Raw genomic sequence first — 20,128 nt, forward strand, 5'->3', positions numbered from 1 at the left:
GAAGAAATGTAAGTAGCAAGAAGTGGAGATGGTGGACACCCAGAATGAGGGAGAACACTTGGGAAGTATGGAGTAGCTCTGAACCCTCAGACACTATCAAGTGTTGAAGGGTCAGCATTATTGACATACTATGTACTTATGAGCTCTTGTGTTGACCCAGAAATCTTCATACTTCCTAGTCCCAGTGTGAACTCTCTTTAGAGTAGTGTGGTTTTCTTCTTGCTGGGACAACATATGGATAAAAATAAAATTCGGGATTTATAGTAAATAGCTTATCCTACTGAGCAGAAGCTGCTAAAGTGAGTTTCTCCTTAAATTTTTTCAGTGTTTTTCTTTCATTTCAAAATTCTAGGTCCAAATGCCTTTTTTGCATATACAAAGTTTATGTAAGAATATACATGCAGAGGAAAGAATTATGAAATCTGCAAAGATATTGGGTACCTGTATCAGATTTTAAAGTATAAAGTCAGATATAGAAATCCCATTTCATTCTTTTCTAGAAAGAGAACAAATTAAACCCTGATCTTGAAGAGTGTAATGCATTTACGTACATTTATTATATTTTTTGCTAGCTTGAGGCTTTAGAATAGGTTCTTTTTTCTAATTACATACCGCAAATGTCAGTTTTGCATGTAACATTCCAGGTCACTGTCTTTCTTTTGTTTTGATTAATCTACCAGTTCTGTAGCTGCTATGCTAAGATGAAGTTTTCTGCAAGTTCAAAACAATGACAAGTGCAGCAGCTAAGTACAAAAAATACTGACAACTGTGTTGCTCTTTCATCCTATATCCAATTCACATTGTCCACAAAACTTCAACTGACTGTTCTTACCTGCAACAATTATAAAAGGTGAGCTTTAGAGTACCTAGCTTACCTGAATTGTCAGAATAACCAGATAATTTGTTTCTGAAAACTAGTGTGATTATTTTCAGTAACCAGTATTTAACAGTGGAACTAAAATGGAAGTCTAGATTGCTGTTGTTGTTTACTTTTTAAATACGTGTTTTATTGTTTTCCTGTTGTTGCTGGCAAAATTAATAAAACTTTTTATAAATTTGGATGGATATTAAACTACCCCAGCTTGCTACATACTATGAGCTATTGCCAGAGCTCATTAGAAAACAGACACACAAATATGTACATATGTACATTTATTTGTTTTAACTTATCTGCTTCAAGAGATGGCTGAGAATTTGTGAAGGAATTGCAGGTCAATAGTCTACACAAATCAGTTTACACAGTTTTCCTTTTGACCATCCTCTATCTCAGGTTTGTGCAGAAGAGCAGTGTATTGCATCTCATATAAATAGAGTATTAGGTAGTACCACGTAGTTTCTAGTTGGGAACTGCCTGGCCAGCACTTCCAGGTTGATCTGAATGTAAACTGAGATAACGGAACAGCTTCCCAGTAAAAAGTTGACAAGGGCTAGCGAGAAGTTTAGCTGTGTTTTGGAAGGGGAGGGTGGGGGTGATGACTTGAACTTAGCACACCATGCTCTAGGCAAGTACTTATGTTCACAGAAGGTACTGAGACTATGATTAGCGGATGATACAGTCCAGAATGTTTTCTGCACATTTTTTTTGGAACTGCATGATATACACAAGTCTCTTCAATCTGACAAAAAAAAAGGGGGGGCAGAAATCTTGAGTCTGATTATTATGAGAATGCCAAAGAGTGTTGTATTGAAGATGGAGCATAGAAGAAAAATGCAATTCATGTGTATATATATATACACTATGCAGTAAAAATAAGATATTCATTTATATGCAAATTTGACAAATATCCTGTTTCAATTAATCATATTCAATTATTGTCTGTCTACTCCTGTCTACATGGTTGTGACTGACAAAGAAGTGTGCTGAGGAATGACAGTGTGATTGCCAGTGTCTGGGGTTATATGCTTCTTTTCTACCTCCTGTGGGTTGTCTGCATTCTCAAAGTCTCAGTCCCTCGCTCCTTTACGTGAGGAGACCTGGAGTTCCCTAGCCGCTTCACTTTTTAAAAGCTTCATTTTTTTTCCTTCCCCAAATAATTAGGATTTGTGGGGAGAGGGTGTGTTCCCAGGTCTTGTCCCAGATGCAAAAAGGTCAAAGAGTTGAGGAAGTTACAAAAGCTGTTAGGTCTGTGAGAAGCGAGAATACCTGTAAGAAGCGAGAATTGCTGCTTTTGATTTCTTTTTGCATCATCACTAGTTGCAAATTCAGCCTTCCAGTGTGATCATATGCTAATAAGTCATTTTGTAAGGAAACTGGAAGCCTTATGTAGTCATTATTCTGCAATCACGAAAAGTAGGCAATAATGAATGAACATCAGAGAACTAATAAACAATTATCATAGTCATTTGATGTAATAGTTTATATACTCAACAGTATGATAGATTTTTTTCACAGAATCACAGAATGTTAGGGATTGGAAAGGGACCTTGAAAGATCATCTAGTTCATCTTTCTTTTAAATATAAATTATGAGGCAGACTAGCATTCTAAAAGCCTCTATTTAGCTATGCCAAGAGCCAGAGGTGTGGAAACTTCCTGAAGACCACCTCTTAGACTAAATACTATGCTAGGAGACCAGCTGCATCATATAGTATAGTGGAGATAGTAATTGCTGTGGTCTGTAGGACACTTCTTGGAGTGAGAGTGAAATAAGAAGATACAAACTGAAGTTCTTGTCCTCCCTTTTCCTGGATTTTTGGTTCTTGTGGAACCTCTTAACTTCTACAGCATGGAATTTTTCTGCGGTTCATGACTCCAAAAACTGAGTTGAACTGCTTTCATCCCCTTGCCCCTATGAATGCTCTGACTTTCATATTCTAGAGAACTGGAAGTGCCAATAAAAGCATAATTAAAATGACAAAAATGGCAATATTTTGTGTTTTTATAGCAAAAAATTAGCTTAGTCCAATTAAAAAAGATCTTGAATAATATTCTATACAGCTATTTGCTTTTTTGGTTGCCATGTGTTCAAAGACGAGGTAAGATAGTCATGGAGCATCTTAAATGGTGTGAAGACCTCCACTGATGTAGAAGTTCTATTTAGAACTCTAATCTTCCTAGTGCCCTTCCTTCATAAAAACAAAAACCAACACAAACACATGAAGACCTATGCCAAAAATCTGTTCCTCCTTTTTGCTGCTCAGAAACTTGCATGCCTAAATGAGTCTTATTTTTGCATTGAAAGGACATCATGCTGGCAGGCAATATATTAAGTAGGGATGTTGGGCCAAAATCTCAACAATTGTGTTCAACTGTAATGTAAAAAAGTAGAGTTCTCATATGGGAAAGATGGTTGTGACAACTGGAAGGTAGTTCATGGTTGGGGGGTGGGGGGGGAGGGGCATGCTAAGTGTGATCTTTCTTTCAGTGAATGATAAAATGAACCTGTTATCTAACTTGACGTGCTGTTGACAGTCCCTGGACACTCACAGCTGTTACAAATTGTCATTAGCATGTAGATGCTCTGCATGGCTGCAAGTCAGCTTATCTACAGTGGGGTCCAAATATGTCTCTAGGTTTCTGTCAGGTGAAGTAAGTTTCCTTGTACTTAAGGAGGTCAGTTGCTGCTATTACAATTGTAAAATCTGGAAAATGCAAAGATTATTATAGGTCATGATAGTAAGAATAAATGACATTATGTTAAAAGTTATCAATATACTTTTAAAAATCTCCTAGGTTAAAAGCAAATTAACATGTCATGTTTAAATATCTTTGCCATAAATAGCGTACTTTTAAGATGAAAACTATGTGGCTCAAGCTTAATATCCTTTGTAAAATGTGGTGTTCTTGAACTCAAGCGATCAAATTCTCCCAGAACTAAGAGTTGCAGTACTTCATGTTTCTTGATTTCTTTTTTGTTTGTTTTGTTTTCTTTTGAGGGGGAGGAAAGTTTGCATTGATACTTTTTTTTTTTTTAAGCTATCTTTTGTCTTGTGGTCTTCAGCTTTATAAATTCCTTTGAATTTTGTACTGGATAGACAAGACACGTGGTACACAGTCTATGGTCATGAAGATGTCTGGGGAGGGATTGCAATGTAGTCACGTGGTGTTGACTTTTATCAACACTAACTTGTGTAGGACAGCTAGGAGGATTTTTTTTTAAATCAAGCCCTACTTCTATTTTGGTGTGCAACATAACTGCAGAAAATACTTAGCAGTTGAAGATTGTGACAGTTAATGTTGCATCTAGGAAGGAGCTGCTTTTATAGGACTGTAAGACTGAAGAAGCTTCAAAATCTTTGCCATAAGAGTGCAGGGAAGATGCTTTCATTAGGCATCACATTCAGTGGGAGTAAAGCATATGGTATAGTGGAATACTACTACATTTTATTTTTTTACTTCTATGTTCAACCCATCCCTTCAAACAGATAAAAGACAAATGATGTTTATGCCTCCATCAATGAGTGACAAATGGTTTCCTTGAAACTGCAGCCAGCTTTCTCAGGACACTCTCCTAACACAGAATGCCCTGTGAGTGATGCCTCACCTTACAAACAAGGCCATTTTGGACAACCAAAGTTTGTTAGTTGTATGTTAAGGTGAATTATTTGTTCTTCTAAGAAAACAATGCTTACTGAACTAACAATAGAGTAATAAGAGATAAATCTCTTTACCTCGCACTGTACATTTTTTTTTTTTTTTTTCCCTTCAGAAACTGGAACTGTGGGCTTCTGAGAAAATAATTACTGAACACCTCTATGTATCACAAGAAGTTATTCATTAAATCAGTACCTTCTGGCTGTTCCCTAAACTGGGTGAGCCTAAAGAGATTGTATACCTACGTAAGCAGATAGACTGACCTACTCCATAAAATATACAGATATGGACAAATCAATACTCAGTACCTACCCATGTGATTCAAAGTTGTGAATGCAACAAAGAATAGACAGGATCTATTTTACAGTTTATGTATAAAGTTACATGAAATTTTATGTTATCTAAATAAACAATGATACAGTAGAATGTTTCTTTTATTAAGTTTACCACAATTTGATTTACAAAATACCTTTGGTTTTTATCTAATTAAAAACATAGGCAATGAAGGTGGGGGAGGCTGAAAAATCACATTAATTATTCATTATCAGAGCTCCTATCTCTTATTCAGCCACAGCAAGAGAATGGACCATTGTGTAGAGAAGATGAAATGGATGAGCAGGTGCTCTGACACTGTACTCGACTCCAGTGAATTTTTTTTACATATATATTTTTTCTATGCTGGTTTATATATACAGCATGATGATAAGAGCTTGATGCTTCCTCCTTTTGTCAACTCAGAAATGGGATGAGCACCAGGGAAAGTTAGCAGGTTGTTTTCCTCCAGTAATTTAAAACGAGTATGGTTGAGCTTAGGCTCCCACAGGCGACAGTACTATACAACCTCTCAGTAAACATGCAATACTTGGGAAATGTGAACAAACCAATTTGCTGGAAGACATTGATTGTTTTCTTTTACTTTCTTTTACCCTTTTGTTTTCTTCTGTTTCTGCTTTGGAGTTCACAGGCTATATAGATGAAACTGGTATGCTCATCTGAGAATCTGTTATTCATATTGCAGACTTCTGAATTTCATTTCACATATTTGTTTCTAAACATATTCCAGAGACCAGGTTAAACACGTTTCCATCCTCTAAGGGAAGTTAGTTTGCAGAATTTCTGTGCTCCAGACTGATTTGATTGGAAAAATATCTGAAGCTGTAATGCATGTATCTAGAATGCGTGAATAAACTTAGGAACTGAAAGCAAATAGACTGTGCTGCTGCTTAGGTTATTCAGTTTACTACCCTTTCAATAATTAGTTCTGCTCACCTCTCAGATTTTACTTCCAGAACTTCTGGGTTCAGTTAAACAGTGGGATTTAACACCATTCCTTTTGGCATTCACTTGAGTGTGACAATGTAATCGCTCGAAAGCCAAGTAATAGCAAGTTAACTATCCTTATAATAATTCCTACGTCTACTAATTGAGGTCATTCCCCTTTTGATACTGATTTTTTGCAAATGGATAAGCAGTTTGGAAATAAAATGAAGTAATGAATTGTTATTGGTACATAGTGATAACATGTTAGCGTGATGATCACGCAAACTGATCAATGGAAGATGAACAGAAAGATGAACATCTTCAGTTGTTCATCAGCAGGTTTTGGTAGCAGGTGTTTCAGCCTGCCACATGCCATGGGAACAGGCTCGGTTTCACATGGTAGCACAATAGTTGGAGAGAAATGACGGGCAGTTCTGAAGGAGCCTGTCAGCAATGTGCTTGAAGGAGTATTGTTGTGCTGCAGTGAAGTTTAAGTGCCATTGCTTCAGTTCATGCAGGTGAGTATGGTGTCAGATAAAAGGCATCCACACTGATATAGCAAACTCCTTACTGTAACTTGCAGCGCATGCTGGTAAAAATCAGTGATCTGTCACCTTACCTTCCTCTAATTATCTTTAGTTTTGCTTCTTTAGTTTTATGTCTTAGTTTGAATTAATGTGTTAGTGTTTGTAAGGCTTTTCAGCTTTGGACTGCTTTATATAGCTGCTTTGTGTAATTATTATTCTTAATTGTTTCCGTTTGGTATAGTTTCAATTAAAATCACTAATTGACTAGTACTAATTCAATAAGAAGCAGAAATGGCAGGACTTCTAAAATTTTTTTAAAGCTCTAATGACTTCCCTGAAGAATCAGGGAAAGATGGGAAGAAGCAATGGTTAGATATTCTTACAGGTTTTACTTCATCCGTATTAACCCTATTGATTGCTTGCTAATTGCACTGACTTAAATGTGCCAATGGCCATGTAACAATAGACTCTGAGATCTGCCAGATTTCACTGGGAAAGCTTAAGTATTTGTGCAGTTTTTATTGTCATTGGAACTGAAATGCTTTCTTTGAGTTACTATTTAGGAAATGAAAATGGTAAACTCTGAGTTATATTCTGGTTTCTGTGTGCACACAGCCAGGACCATTTTGCTGTGATTCTATAGTATTTATTTAAAGCTCTATTTCTTGAAGAGGTGAAGGCAAAAGAGGATCTTCCCAGTGCTGAAGGAGAATTTCAAATATTGAATTGAAGATTTAAAGCCTGAGTACTAAGTAAAAGGGAATTAATATTTGAAACTCTCTGCATTTAACTCACCTTTGTGATTTGATGCGCTACATTATTTTGTAAGGTGTTGACTGGTAAAAAGCAGTCAGTCATTTAAGTCGTAGTACTGCATGCATTAAATCATGAGCAGGCAAGGTCAGTTTCAGACTGAGGACTCAATCTTTTGTACCAAGTGTCTCTCCCTGCCCTGACAGCATTCTGGCTTTTCAGGTGGCCAAAACAATGCGAGGGGCTGAGGTCCATGGGAAGTAGGGATGCAGCAGGAAAGGAGGCTGCAGACCAGCTCCAGTGTACCATGAGGCTTGTTGGGTCGAATTCAGTAGAGTACAGACATGGCTGCACTGAGCTGGTCATAAATGATGAAAATTAACAGGTGACTTCTGAATTTGTACAAGGCTCTGAACTAGAGACACGGCAAATGTAGAAATTGTGTTTTTCTGTAAAGGTCTCTTCTGCTCTGTTTTTTTTCTGTTCTTAGTTAATCCTGCAAGTCTCACTGAGACAAGTAAGGATTGCCAGCTTCTTGTTCTCATTAGCCGGCCAGCATCAGCATTGTTCATCATTTTGTTTCAGTGCAAGACCTCTGTTTTTCCTGGCAGCATCCTTGATAATTGTCTTATGATCAGTTGAATCCAGCTCTATTCTGGTAGCAGATACCTGTAAACCATCATTATGTGTACATATTCTTAGCTTCCTGACTTCTGTTTTACAAAAGAAATAGCACAGGACCCAAAGATGGCACACAAAGCAGATTTTTAAGGGCATGCTGCTGGGCTGAGAGCTAAGATGCACAGTATCAGGAGAAGGAGCTGACTTTCTACTCTCACTTTCCATTCAATTCTGAATATAGTGGGAGTGTTGCATTACATAGGGATAAAGATGCCTCTGGAAAGGTGATCAGCAGCACTTTCACCACAGTATTGTGGCATCTCTCACCTCCTGCTGAGGCTTTACTATCATCTCTCATTTAAAAAGAAAATTACACTCTGGCATGCTATCCTTGCAGATCCTCAATGCAAGTCATTGAGTCTTTATAGTTCGTAACATGTTCAGGAAAACAAAGGTATTGTTATGAAGTACTGAGGAGAATGGCATTTTATAAGCTAGTGTTTGGCTTCAATTATGCATTGGTTTGCTATAAACAGTCTCTACGTGTATGCATTTTTTTCATTTTCCTATATAGCCCTTTTACAATACTGCTTTGCCTTCCTATGGCCTAAAATGGAAGGGAATGTGTATTATTACTTCAGACTTCTGTTAAACACTTTCTCTGTGGTATACACACAGCAAAAACGTTACTCCGTGGCTATATTTTTCCTTGATGCATTATGACACTGCATTATGATGCATTATGCTGGTCACATGGATTTACTGCCTCAGTAGTTTGTGCGTCTATTAGATAAGGTACTTTCAAATGTAATTATGTTTCTTGGAGTTTGATCTTTTCTAGTATACGTGTAATGGTTCATGTTCGGGATGTGTGACTCCCTTTCCCTTCTCAAAGGCCCACGATGTTTTCTACAAACCTTGACCAGGGCTGTCCTGTTTTGTCTTCTTGTCCTGATGTTCCTACACTGGCTAATCCACGAGTGGCAGGCTGTTGAAGTTTCATGGCTGAAGGTTGTCTCACTTGGATTCGAGGGCTCATCTCCAAAATCTCACCAGATTTCAGTCTCATTTGTCTGAATAAAACATCTATATATACCATAGTAATTGCCAGAGTGAAGGAAAGACCTATTAATGCTTGCATTTGAGAACCAAAACAGGCTAAAAAATCTGCCACTTTCCGTCCTATATTCTCTTACTTAATTTTCCTAATTATTCTTCTATTGTTATTAATTCAGGTTTGGCTCTTCCCTTCCAATTACATTTACTTCTACAGATTTTGAGAGGTTTGCCATTGACTGTCACAGTGCTTATATGCTACTGCCAAGGAAACAACTGTTGTCACCTTTTCCCCTAAACCTGGGTCACAATTGTAGTTACGGTTCTGGCATGATTTAAATATAGTATCAGTTGGCATGATTTAAATACAAGACTTGGCTGAGGCGATCGGCGTAGACAGAGCGAAGGCCGCGGCCTGCGGGAGTTTCCTGCCCTGAGCCTGCCCCAGGGCACGGCGGTGGCCGCCATCATGTGGCGGCGGCCGCCATCACACGGGAGCGGGCAGGGTCGGCAGTGGCGGCTGCCCCCAGCCACTGGGGTCCCAGTGCGGCAGCCGGCGCGGAGGGTGGGCTGCAGGGAGGTGGGGGTCTGCTGGCCCTGCCAGGGAGCGGTGGTATTCGCCCAGCTGGCGGCCACGGACTCTCAGCTCTCCGAGTTCTGCATCTAGCACAAGCGAGGCAGCTCCCCAGAGAGAGCCCTGGTAGGAACGTGCTGCTGCTACCCGGGTGGTGGGCTGTGGGGTGGGCTTGGGGAGCACAGGAGCACCTGTGGGAGAGGTGCCTGGCTGGAGGAGCTCCTCCACCTAGTGACAGAGCTCCGGCGGCAGGTGAGTGAGCTGGGGTTGGGTTAGTAGCCTAGAGAAAAGGAGGCCCAGGGGAGCTTTTTTTTCTCTACAGTAAATTTGTTGGTTTCCATAATATTCTTCAAACTTGCTGTTTTCATTGAAATGTTTAATTGTGAACTATGCTTTAAAATGCTTATTTTCTAAGCACATTAAGACAATTATTCTGCAATTTGTTACGTAGTATAGCTGTTTCTGCTTGAATGTCGCTACAGCAGCTAGAAGTTTAAATCTGCATTTGTAGATGGCAGTCAGCAACTTTGCATGCCAAGTGCAAGTCCTCTCTTTTGCTTTCTAGGTTAGACCTCTCTGATCCCATTTCTGTGGAGATCATCTCACTGGAGACAGCGTAAGGGAATTTAAAACACTTTTAAAACTCTTTATTTTTATGATTTGACTTGTTTCCATAGAAACGGGATCAAAAAGATTGTCAGCAACTAACAGTTGAAAGTGAGAATTCACTTGCAGATTTTTGCATACTCCCAGACTGCAAATACTGGTACCCAAAACAAGTAATAAAATCTTCCAGTAAATGACAATAATAGAAGAACCAATTAAAATTTTAGGGAAAAAAAAAAAAGGCCATTTCCTTTTTCATCTCCTCTTTGGATATAATAATTGCTTACTGAACTGTTTTTGGGTACAGAAGTTACCTGTACATGTAATTTTCTTCAGACTTCTGCTATCCAAAGAAACAATTTTATATAACACATATCGTTCATACTTTTTATTATTGGGGATTTGACCTGTTCCAAATGGACATCTGTGATTGATCGAGGGATGTATGTCAGAAAACCCCTTCATTTTTTTTTTCATTTTTTTTTCAGGTTCCCTGAATTTTCAAATGCCAGCCTCCATTTTTGTGTAAGAAGTAACTTACAGTTACATTTCTGAATTATCTAGTTCTGTGGTACCTTCAAGAGACCTCTTTAGCATGACCCTCATGTATTTTGTTCCTTGATTTAGAAAGGAAAACTTGCTTCTGTTGACAGATATGTAATACAATTTGTGACCTTTGAAGACTTGCCTTTGTGTATGCTTTCCTAGTCAATTGCAGCATGGCTGCAGTCAACAGGTTTTGTTCCCTAATCTATTATTGCATGTTGTTTTCAGGCACCGCTTTTTCCTTCAGTTCTCCCACGAATGCAAAGCTAGGATTTATCCATGTATATATTGTTCAACATCAAAGGATTTGTATAAAATATTTTACCCAGGGGTCCTATTGTGCACTTAGTTTGTACACGTATCTGAATATGCTGCATGCCACAATCGTTCCTTGCTAGGAAATGAGCAAAGGTACACCAGTTAGTCATTAGTACGTGCAGAATCTGTGTTTTTTGAAGAATTGTCCTTTGAGTAAAAAGGTTAATGAGAAAGGTGAGGGAACTTTCTAGCCTGGGAAACAAAATGTGCAGAACTTGTAAGGTCAGATGGTCTCTTCCATTCCTTACCTTACTGAGTAAGGGCTTGGGCCTGAGTAACTCGTGTCCATGTGTTTTTCTTTGAATGCAGTCAATAAAAAGAATCTTGAGCTGTGCAGGATAACTGGCATCCTAGATTACATAGCTACTGCTGGGATCAGTGTCTGAATAACTGTTATCTGAGACTAAGAACCTGCTATTAATTCATCAGTCTGTGACAACTTGTGAGAGAATTGTCTTCCGCTACGTGTGGAGTTAGCTAGATATCAGTCCATGTAAAATAGACATCTTCAATTGCTTGATGCAACTATTCCTATTAATTGGAAAAGCTTCTTACTGTGGAGTTTGATTGATATATATATATATATATATATATATATATATATATATATATATATATATATATAAATGTACTGCTCTGTATGTCTAGTACCGGGCAAATCATGCCAGTGTTCAGTTGAACATCTCTTAAATAGCACACTCTGACCATGATAATGCCTTGCTTAAGAGGCTAACCGTGGTTTAAAGATAACAGTCAAGATTCAGACATAGTTGAAATAACCCTGACGTCTTCAGGGAAGTTATGACTACTTCCATCACAATGACACTGGTCTGCTCTGTGTACTTTTCTGTACAATACTATAATTAAAACATTTTCTTAAGAAAAACTAAAGCTTAAAACTAACATTCAATATGTGAAATGCAGTGTTTTTTTTGTAATGTTCATGGTTCATATAGCCTTTAGTATAACCTACTGACTTTTAATGAACACCTCTTGCTGATTTCTAAATCTTAGTATTTGATTTTTGCAAATCTGTAGTATTTAGTTTAAGAAAAATAAATAAAGGGGGAACACTTTGAAACCAAATGCCAGTATTATAGCTAGAACAAGATTGAAATTAGGTCATTGTTTTTTATGGTGTACTCTGTACAGCTGTTAAATATTAGCAATGTTCTGAAAGGAAACAGATTGTGAAGTAGTTTGTAGAGATATGAAAACAGTTGAGATTTTCATCTAACTCAAGTCTTAGTGTGGTTTGTAGCCTTATCTCATATCTTGTACTTGAAAAAATGTAAGGATTACTTGTCATATTCTCTCCCGATCGTCAGATTACATGTTCATCTGTTTCAGTGATATTTATTCCTGCTTTATGTGAGAGTAAAATAGAGAGTAAAATAGAATCTTTAAGTGAGAGTAAAATAGAATCTCTTATCAGTTTCATTGCTGGTTACAGTGTTCAAATAGAATTTTGAAATCTTTTTTTTTTCCAAAATGTTTTTTTCCACTCCTTCATTGCATGTCCTAGAACTTCATCAGTACAAACTAACTTTATTCTTTTCTGTATCCACCAGTATTACCAGGTTTGTCTCGTGAAAGGTGAAAAATGTGCTGAAAAATTTAATAGTATGCTGGGATGCCAAGAGGCTCAGTTTGAAGGTAGTCTCAGCTGTCATCTTGTCTAAATGGCACAGCTTCTGCCACCTCATGCATGTCAAGTGTTCTGGGAGGAGCTAGAACATTCTAGTGCTGATATTGCCAATAAGATATTTCTATTTGTTTTTAAGGTTTAAGAGAAGAGTAATTTTGCATAACTGAAGGCATAAAATGGTTTGGTTTGGAAGGGTCCCTTAAGGATCATCCTGTTCCCAATCCCCTGCCACAGGCAGGGACACCTCTAACTAGACCAGGTTGATCCAAGCCCCATCCAACCTGGCCTTGAACACCTCCAGCAATGGGGCATCCACAGCTTCTCTGGGCAACCTGTTCCAGTGCCTCACCACCCTCTGAGTGAATAATTTATTCTTAATATGTAAATCTACTGTCTTTTAGTCTCCCTTGTCCAATCACTGCACTCCATGATAAAGTCTCTCCCCATCTTTCCTGTAGACTCCCTATATGTTTACATGCACTTTGTATTTGATTAATTCGGAGCTATAACATGAAATACAAAAGAAAACGAGTGCATGTTTAGTAAATTGTTCAGCTTCTTTGTTGCACTGAATTGAACTATTTTTTAGTATTTCTTGGCTGTTGTGGTGGGGGAGGAACACTTTTTTAAAAATTAAAAGCAGATTGCATTTCACCGCAGAAGAATGTGTCCTTGTCAGATATTATCACAGATTGAGTTCTGTCAGATGTTGACATTTTGGGGTGGTAGAGCTTGCCTCGTTTGCACTTAATATCTAAGCATAGTAATTAAGATTGTGCACCAACAAGCTCACAGCTGTATTTGTAAGCATAACTTAGGCAGTATGTCTCAGTACAGTGGTTAGGTAGAAAAATTAGATGTTAAATTTTTTTTTTTAAAGTATGATTAGGTTATTGCTCAGCATTTTGCAAATGCTTCTTCTTATAAATATTTTTATTGCCTAATGCATCAATTCTCACAAATTGGAAATTGTCAGTAGCACAGCTCAGAGCACAGTGGAAAGGCACAGGCATGGAACATGTAAGATCTGCTTTGAATTAACTGAAGCACTGCCCATGTTTAATGAACCCCTCTTGTTTTAGTCTTTAAAACCTGTTAGTGAAATGCTGAACCTTTTGCTTTCTTACACAAGTAGTAGATTTATATTATTAATAATATGGCTAGCAGCAAACTTTGGGGCTTCCATTTTTAAGTTCAACTCAAGGTATTGATTCAAAGTGAATATATAAATATTTCTGAAGAGAATTTCATATTAGGGGAGAATACGTTGTGATTTTTTTTCTGTAATATTCTTAAGAGACAGTAGTATATTGAGGCTTTTTTGCTTTAATCTAGTTTATTCCAGTTCTGAGGACTATTCTCCATTTTAAAAACTGTTGTCATCCTACTTACGATACTTTTATTCTGGTTATTAATTTTTTGTTAGCGATCTCTCTGAAGCCTGTTACACATTCTCCTTGTAACGTGGTTTGATATACAAATTCAGAAAACTTTTTACACTTTTCAAAACATCTACATTGTGGTTATATTTGTATAATGCTTAAACTTACAGGATGTGTTTTATCTATGGAGAAAAAGATGCTATGTCCTTATTTAATGGATGTGGTAGGCATGATAGGTATTGGCAACTGAGAGACTCCTCTATTTCTCTTTTAAAGAACCTCTACTGGCAAGATTTTAAGGCTTGGAGCTATGTATTTTAATTAAACACTTTTTTCTTTTCTGAATCCTCCATGGCTGTGGAATCTTGAATTAATTCAAGCTGTGTGCATTCATGCTTGGCAAAAGGGAAGAGATCTGGCCCATCAGAGTGTGGAAGTCCCCTTTCCCTTTCTGAAAGCCAAGATCTACTTGGGATATTATGTACTGCTTGCTGCAGGGTATATTTTAATCATATTTCAAAATCCCAAATTGGAAGCAGTGGTACACACATGAGCACTGTGCTAACTAGTCCTCTATGACACAACTTTGACCAAATCTGATTTTTTTCTGATGTTGCCATAAATACTGAGGTAGCAGCTTTGTCCTTCCTGAGTGTGTGCCAAACTCTGAGGTCAAAAGCCTTTGGCAATGTAAAAAGCCCATAAGAGGTAGCAGAACATTTGCCAACCATTGGCTATTGTCTGGTTATCGTATAAAAGTATGTTTTTTATTTTTTAAGGTAGTTCAGCCTGAAGGTCCTATTACTCTTGCTGCAACTGGGAGATGTAATTCCAAAAGTGGTTGTCCGTAACTACTTTGACTTACCCTTCTGGTGGGACAATTTTTTTTGGACAAAACTACAATTTTTGCACTCTTTTTATAAAAAGACACGCATGTTTAATGGTATATTGTTGGTGGTGGTAAGCTGACTCAATTTCATTGAAGGTATTTTAGGGTTGTTGGTAATCCTTTTAGGGTTGTTGGTTGTTGGTAGCTGATTATGAATTGACTTAGTCATTCAATAATCCTTTCACATGTAGCACGTGAATGGCTTTTCATAGATCTGTTTTTGATTTCTGAGCTTTTTAGCTACATTGCTGAAATTTCAAAAGCCACCACGAATTCCTACTTTAGCTCCTAATTGTAAGAAAGAGGATTTTTTTAGGGTAAAGAGGTAACACGCTGTCTATGGCAGATTTTTTTCTTAGAAGAAGACGAAATGAATATAATATAGAGCCTATGGAGCCAGAAACATAACATCTGTCTGTACAACTTACTTACTGTGTACAGTGAGTGTAAGGCAGGACAGTCTGTACATGTACCTCAGACCCATCAAATTGGAGTGGCTGCATCCCAGCTGCCGACTGCTGCGGGCGCTTGGTCTGTGCAGTCCTTGTGAGCAATGGGAATTGCTTGGAGGACTGCTGGAGAGCCAGCCTATGAGCGTGCCAAATGGACCATTCTGGCAATTTTTTCAGCACAGGGGCTTGAATGAGATGCCCGGGAATATTTTCAGGTGTATTGAATTTACCAATAGAGCCATGGCCAGTTTGTCTTCTGTTGAAGTCCTATTGATTAGAGTCTTTATTAATTAATAGAAGCTTATTGTAGAGTTTCTGAAAACTGACATACTCTTCTGTGGTTGGTATCTGCTTCTAACTACTGTTTTTCCTCTAGTCTTTAAGTAAACAAGTATTTTTAACTAAGCCATAAATGCAGGTACACGTGTATCTAGATTGTCTCTGCATACACAGAATTTATATCTTGGTTTTCTCACAGTCTGATTTCTTTTCAGTGGGATGCCATAACTGAAATGGATGAACACAATCGTCCCATTCATACATACCAGGTATGTAATGTGATGGAACCAAACCAAAACAACTGGCTGCGAACAAACTGGATCTCCCGTGATGCTGCACAGAAAATTTATGTGGAAATGAAGTTTACCCTGAGGGACTGCAACAGTATTCCGTGGGTACTGGGAACCTGCAAGGAAACTTTTAATCTCTACTACATGGAATCAGATGAGTCTCATGGATTAAAATTCAAGCCAAACCAGTACACTAAAATTGATACTATTGCAGCTGATGAGAGCTTTACCCAGATGGACTTGGGTGACCGCATTCTTAAACTCAACACAGAAGTTCGTGAGGTTGGGCCAATAAACAAGAAAGGATTTTATCTTGCTTTTCAAGACATTGGAGCGTGCATTGCTTTGGTCTCAGTCCGTGTTTATTACAAAAAGTGCCCTTTCACGGTCCGTAACTTGGCCATGTTTCCTGATACTATTCCAAGGGTTGATTCTTCCTCTTTGGTGGAAGTGCGGGGCTCCTGTGTGAAGAGCGCTGAGGAACGTGATACTCCAAAATTGTATTGTGGAGCAGACGGGGATTGGCTTGTGCCTCTTGGACGGTGTATCTGCAGTGTAGGATATGAAGAACTCGATGGTTCCTGCCACGGTAAGAAAACAATGTTTGATTTAAAATAGTGTTATGATATTATATGAAGAGTAAATAGCCCGTTGTGTCTGGGAAATGTTGCATCACATTTTCAAGGAATGCCCCTTATCTAGAAATAAGCAATGTCATTTAAAATCACTATATTGTTGGTTTCAAAGAAAATGTTTAGTTACTAAAGATCATTTTCATTTTGTTGAAGATAGATTTTTGTTGAATTGTGTACATTCCTACAGTGTAGATGTTTATAGGCCAGTTGGTCACCTTGACTACTTTTATAATTAGTGGAGATAAGTGTGCATGTTGGAGCAAATTCTTCTAATCTGTTTTAGATGTGTATCTCAGGATGAGAGAAGCAGTGATGGAAATGATCTTTTTTTCCCCTGTGTTCTTAGAAAGGGAAATTTAGACACCTAATTCAGTCTTAGGTCTTTCATGTAGGTGCATGAAGATAAAGTATTCACCTGAAGAGATGACGCTGTCATCCATGCTTTTGTGGGTTTTAATGCTTCCATGCATAATGTGTTACAGAAAATCTGTAATGGAGTTCAGTTGGAGAAGTTTGAATCCCTATTCAGTATTAAAGCAAAAAGTTAAAAGCAGTCTAAATTGTATCACCTTATGTCATACTATCTATCTCGTACTGCTTTTTCCCAAAGACTAAGGTAAGAATACAGTAAGCCAAACTGCTGATGTCAGTACATTGGAGTTACTTGCTGAATGTTGTTTGCCACCTTCTTGTATCTTAAGAGCTCTCTGTCTTAGAATAACTCTACTTGATCTCCCTTTAAAACTTTCAAATCAAGGCAGAAAATTGAAGATAGCTACAAAGGGGAATGTATCTTTCCTTATCAACCTCTCACGCTTGTAGGTAGGACGCAGGACACATGCAGGAGGAAAAAGTATGTCTTCTGTGGAATCCAGGTGCTGTTATGTTTCGTTAACCCCTTTCTCTGCCACTCTTGAAAAGACTGGTTGTGTTTGTCAAGCTTTGATAATTGGGCTTCACGTGCAAATGGGAAAATTCAGGTTCTGTTAATAACATGAATTTCTAAAACTTTGAGTGCAGTGCTGTGCTTGAATATACCCCAAGCCTGTGACCTTTTGTGGATTCAATTTGAGACTAACATCTATGGAGGATGTGTGTGTTGAGACTTATTTTCCACCTGCCAGGTCTTCTGAATAGGTGATACTTACTGCTTGGGTAATACTTAATCATAAAAGGCATGCATTTTCTCATACAGTGGAGTTTCATGGTAGTTGGTAGTTTTGTCAACCTCAGAAACTGTGTTCTAAAGGACACGTACTTTTCAGCATTTTTTCTACCTTCCATAAGTTTCACAAACTATTTTTTTAAAAAGGTAGTCTTACTCTTCACTGTTGTAATGGATTGTAGAAAGTCTTAATAGCCATTGAGATGCTAATGTGCTTTGGTTTAATTTTGTGTTGTAGCAAAAAGGAAAAGAAAGGGTCCATTTTTATAAATTACGCAAGTGAGACTTCTGTTGTCTAAATACTTTGCTTAAGAGCTACTCAGATTTAAGTAAGCGGTACAGTGACCTGGAGAGATATAGAATATTAAAAGCATGTTATACGTTGCAGTCAGAGAATGAAATCTGCTTACTGTTTGTTGTCTAATCCTGCTGCTGTTAATTATCAAAATATACTCATTGCAAAGTTTTGACGGTGCCATTACTGGAAAGAAATATAATTTTCTACAAAAGGTCAAAAGGTTTCTGTCTTAATGGGATAAGGATTTTCTTCAAGACATTAATACTCGATGAATTTCTGTCCATTATGTGAGTCATACTCTAGAACTGTACAGGAGCAATAAAACCAGCAACCAAAGCCCACATAAAATGTCAGGAAATCATTCTGCTGTGCATTGACTCCACTCATTTATTCAGTTGACTGTACAATCTGCTACTGAACAGGTACCTATTAAATTTAATGGAATATTTAGATGAGTATTCAAATCTTACCTTTTTGCCCCAGGAACAACAGATAACTATTTTAGATGATCATAATCTAATAGAGTTCTATATATGTTTTGAAATCATTTCCATAGGTGTCTAATGTTTTCCTTTCAGTTATATTCAATGTATTTTAATATTAGTACTACTTTTCCTGACAGTTTCTCAACGCTCGTCTTATTTGTTAATGAGTTTAACTTCGCTAATGCCCATTCTCTAGGATTTTGCTTAAGGAGTGACTTAGAGTTGCTGTCAAGATGGCTGTGTTTCCCTTTGTGCCAAAGCTTGTAGCAGGGATGTGTGCTTGGGTGGCTGCAGGTGCATTTTTACCATGTGAATTTTTGAGTATTGTGAACTAAGATCACCAGCTAAGCTGACAGCAGGCTTCCAGACAGCCGTAGCATCCTATTTTGAGAGCCTTGTTTCTAGGCTGAGGCAAGGATCAGAAGTTTGGAGTTAAAAAGATTTGTCACCAATCAATAAATCCCAAACCAACTTGTTCTTACTCATTACATCTTAAAACACTTGAACGATACTTTCTATGGAAAGATTGTGAAATTTACACTTGCCTTGTTTTCATAGAAACATAAAGGTTGAAAACAAACAAAAAAAAAAACCACCCCTTCTGCATCAATTGATTGATACAATATATCTTATACAATCATCATATATTCTTAGTTCCCTTTCCATCCTGCCCGCCCACCAAATCCAACCTGAACCCTTTTATCCCTTCCATTCCACCATTACAAGTCTGAACATGGGAAGGGAAGTATTGGATGCCATTCTCTGTGCATAGGCATCCCACTACCAGATGTATTGGAAACAGAAGAGAAGGTTACAGATCAGAACTAATCTAAACTGAATGCCTTTATTTTTCTCCTGTGTGACAGTAACTTCCAAGATAAGTTATTTTGGAATGTCTTCTGGCACATAGTCGGGTGGCAGGCAGCATCCAGGCTAATACTTGAATATTTTTCCTACCTCCCAACGGAGTCAAACTTTCAATTATACTCTAGTGTATGGTTTAATAAGGAACAGCAAGTTCTTGATGATGAGTATGCCTTATCTATCACAGATCTTAAAAAATACATCTCTGTATTTTAAGGAATGCAGCTATGTTGCATTACTACTATGCATTACTACTACGGTTATATCGATGAGTTGGTTTTATATGTATCTCTCTTTGTCTGTTAAACTATCAGTATTCCTGATCCATTGTGCTCGCTTTAAAAGCGTAGTTTCAGAGTGACAGTGCCTGGAGAAGAACTGACAGCTGGATTAAAATATCTGTATTTATTAAATGTTTACCTGAATGCATCTAGAACAGTTCAGAGAGATGTTGATAGAGATTTTTCTTATTGATCTGGGCACTGTCTTGCTTTAGTGAAGTCAACGGAAAGAGTCTTATTGACTGCAAGATGCTCATGGTTATTCATGTATCGTGTACATTTTTTAAAGGCATAGCCTGGAGGGAGAAAAAAAAAAGCCATCTTCTCTGAACTGGTTCTTGGTTCATTAAGTGTTAATAAATGCGTAGGAACCAATAATTTGGCATTGCTAATCACAAACATCTTGAATATGAAGCATTTGCTTTGCTAGATCATTGGTACCAGCCACAGTAACAAGCAAGCTAGTCATAGCATAAAAGGAAGAGATGCTGCGTAGGGTTCTGATAAACATCAGTTAAAACTAGCCAGTTCAGTGCAGTATCTTCTCTGAATTTCGGTTCAAGGCAGAGGTCATCCTGGATTTGAAGAAAAAAAAAAAAAAAAGGAATAATATATGCAGGCCATATGTTTATAAAAATCATAGAATGGCTTGGCTTGGAAAGGACC

At 37.8% G+C, this 20,128-nt stretch overlaps 1 protein-coding gene across 4 annotated transcripts in view; it reads left to right on the forward strand.

Annotated features, from left to right (window-relative positions):
• Positions 1-20,128, forward strand: part of EPHA6 (EPH receptor A6) — a 511,169-nt gene that overhangs the window by 109,229 nt on the left and 381,812 nt on the right. For all 4 annotated transcript variants that reach the window (XM_035315198.1, XM_035315200.1, XM_035315199.1 and 1 more), the window contains exon 3: positions 15,660-16,323. In XM_035315198.1, the coding sequence (XP_035171089.1) occupies positions 15,660-16,323 (664 nt within the window). The remainder of the gene's footprint in view (positions 1-15,659; positions 16,324-20,128) is intronic.

The sequence above is a fragment of the Oxyura jamaicensis genome, chromosome 1 (genome assembly GCF_011077185.1).
Source record: "Oxyura jamaicensis isolate SHBP4307 breed ruddy duck chromosome 1, BPBGC_Ojam_1.0, whole genome shotgun sequence".
NCBI lineage: Eukaryota > Metazoa > Chordata > Aves > Anseriformes > Anatidae > Oxyura > Oxyura jamaicensis.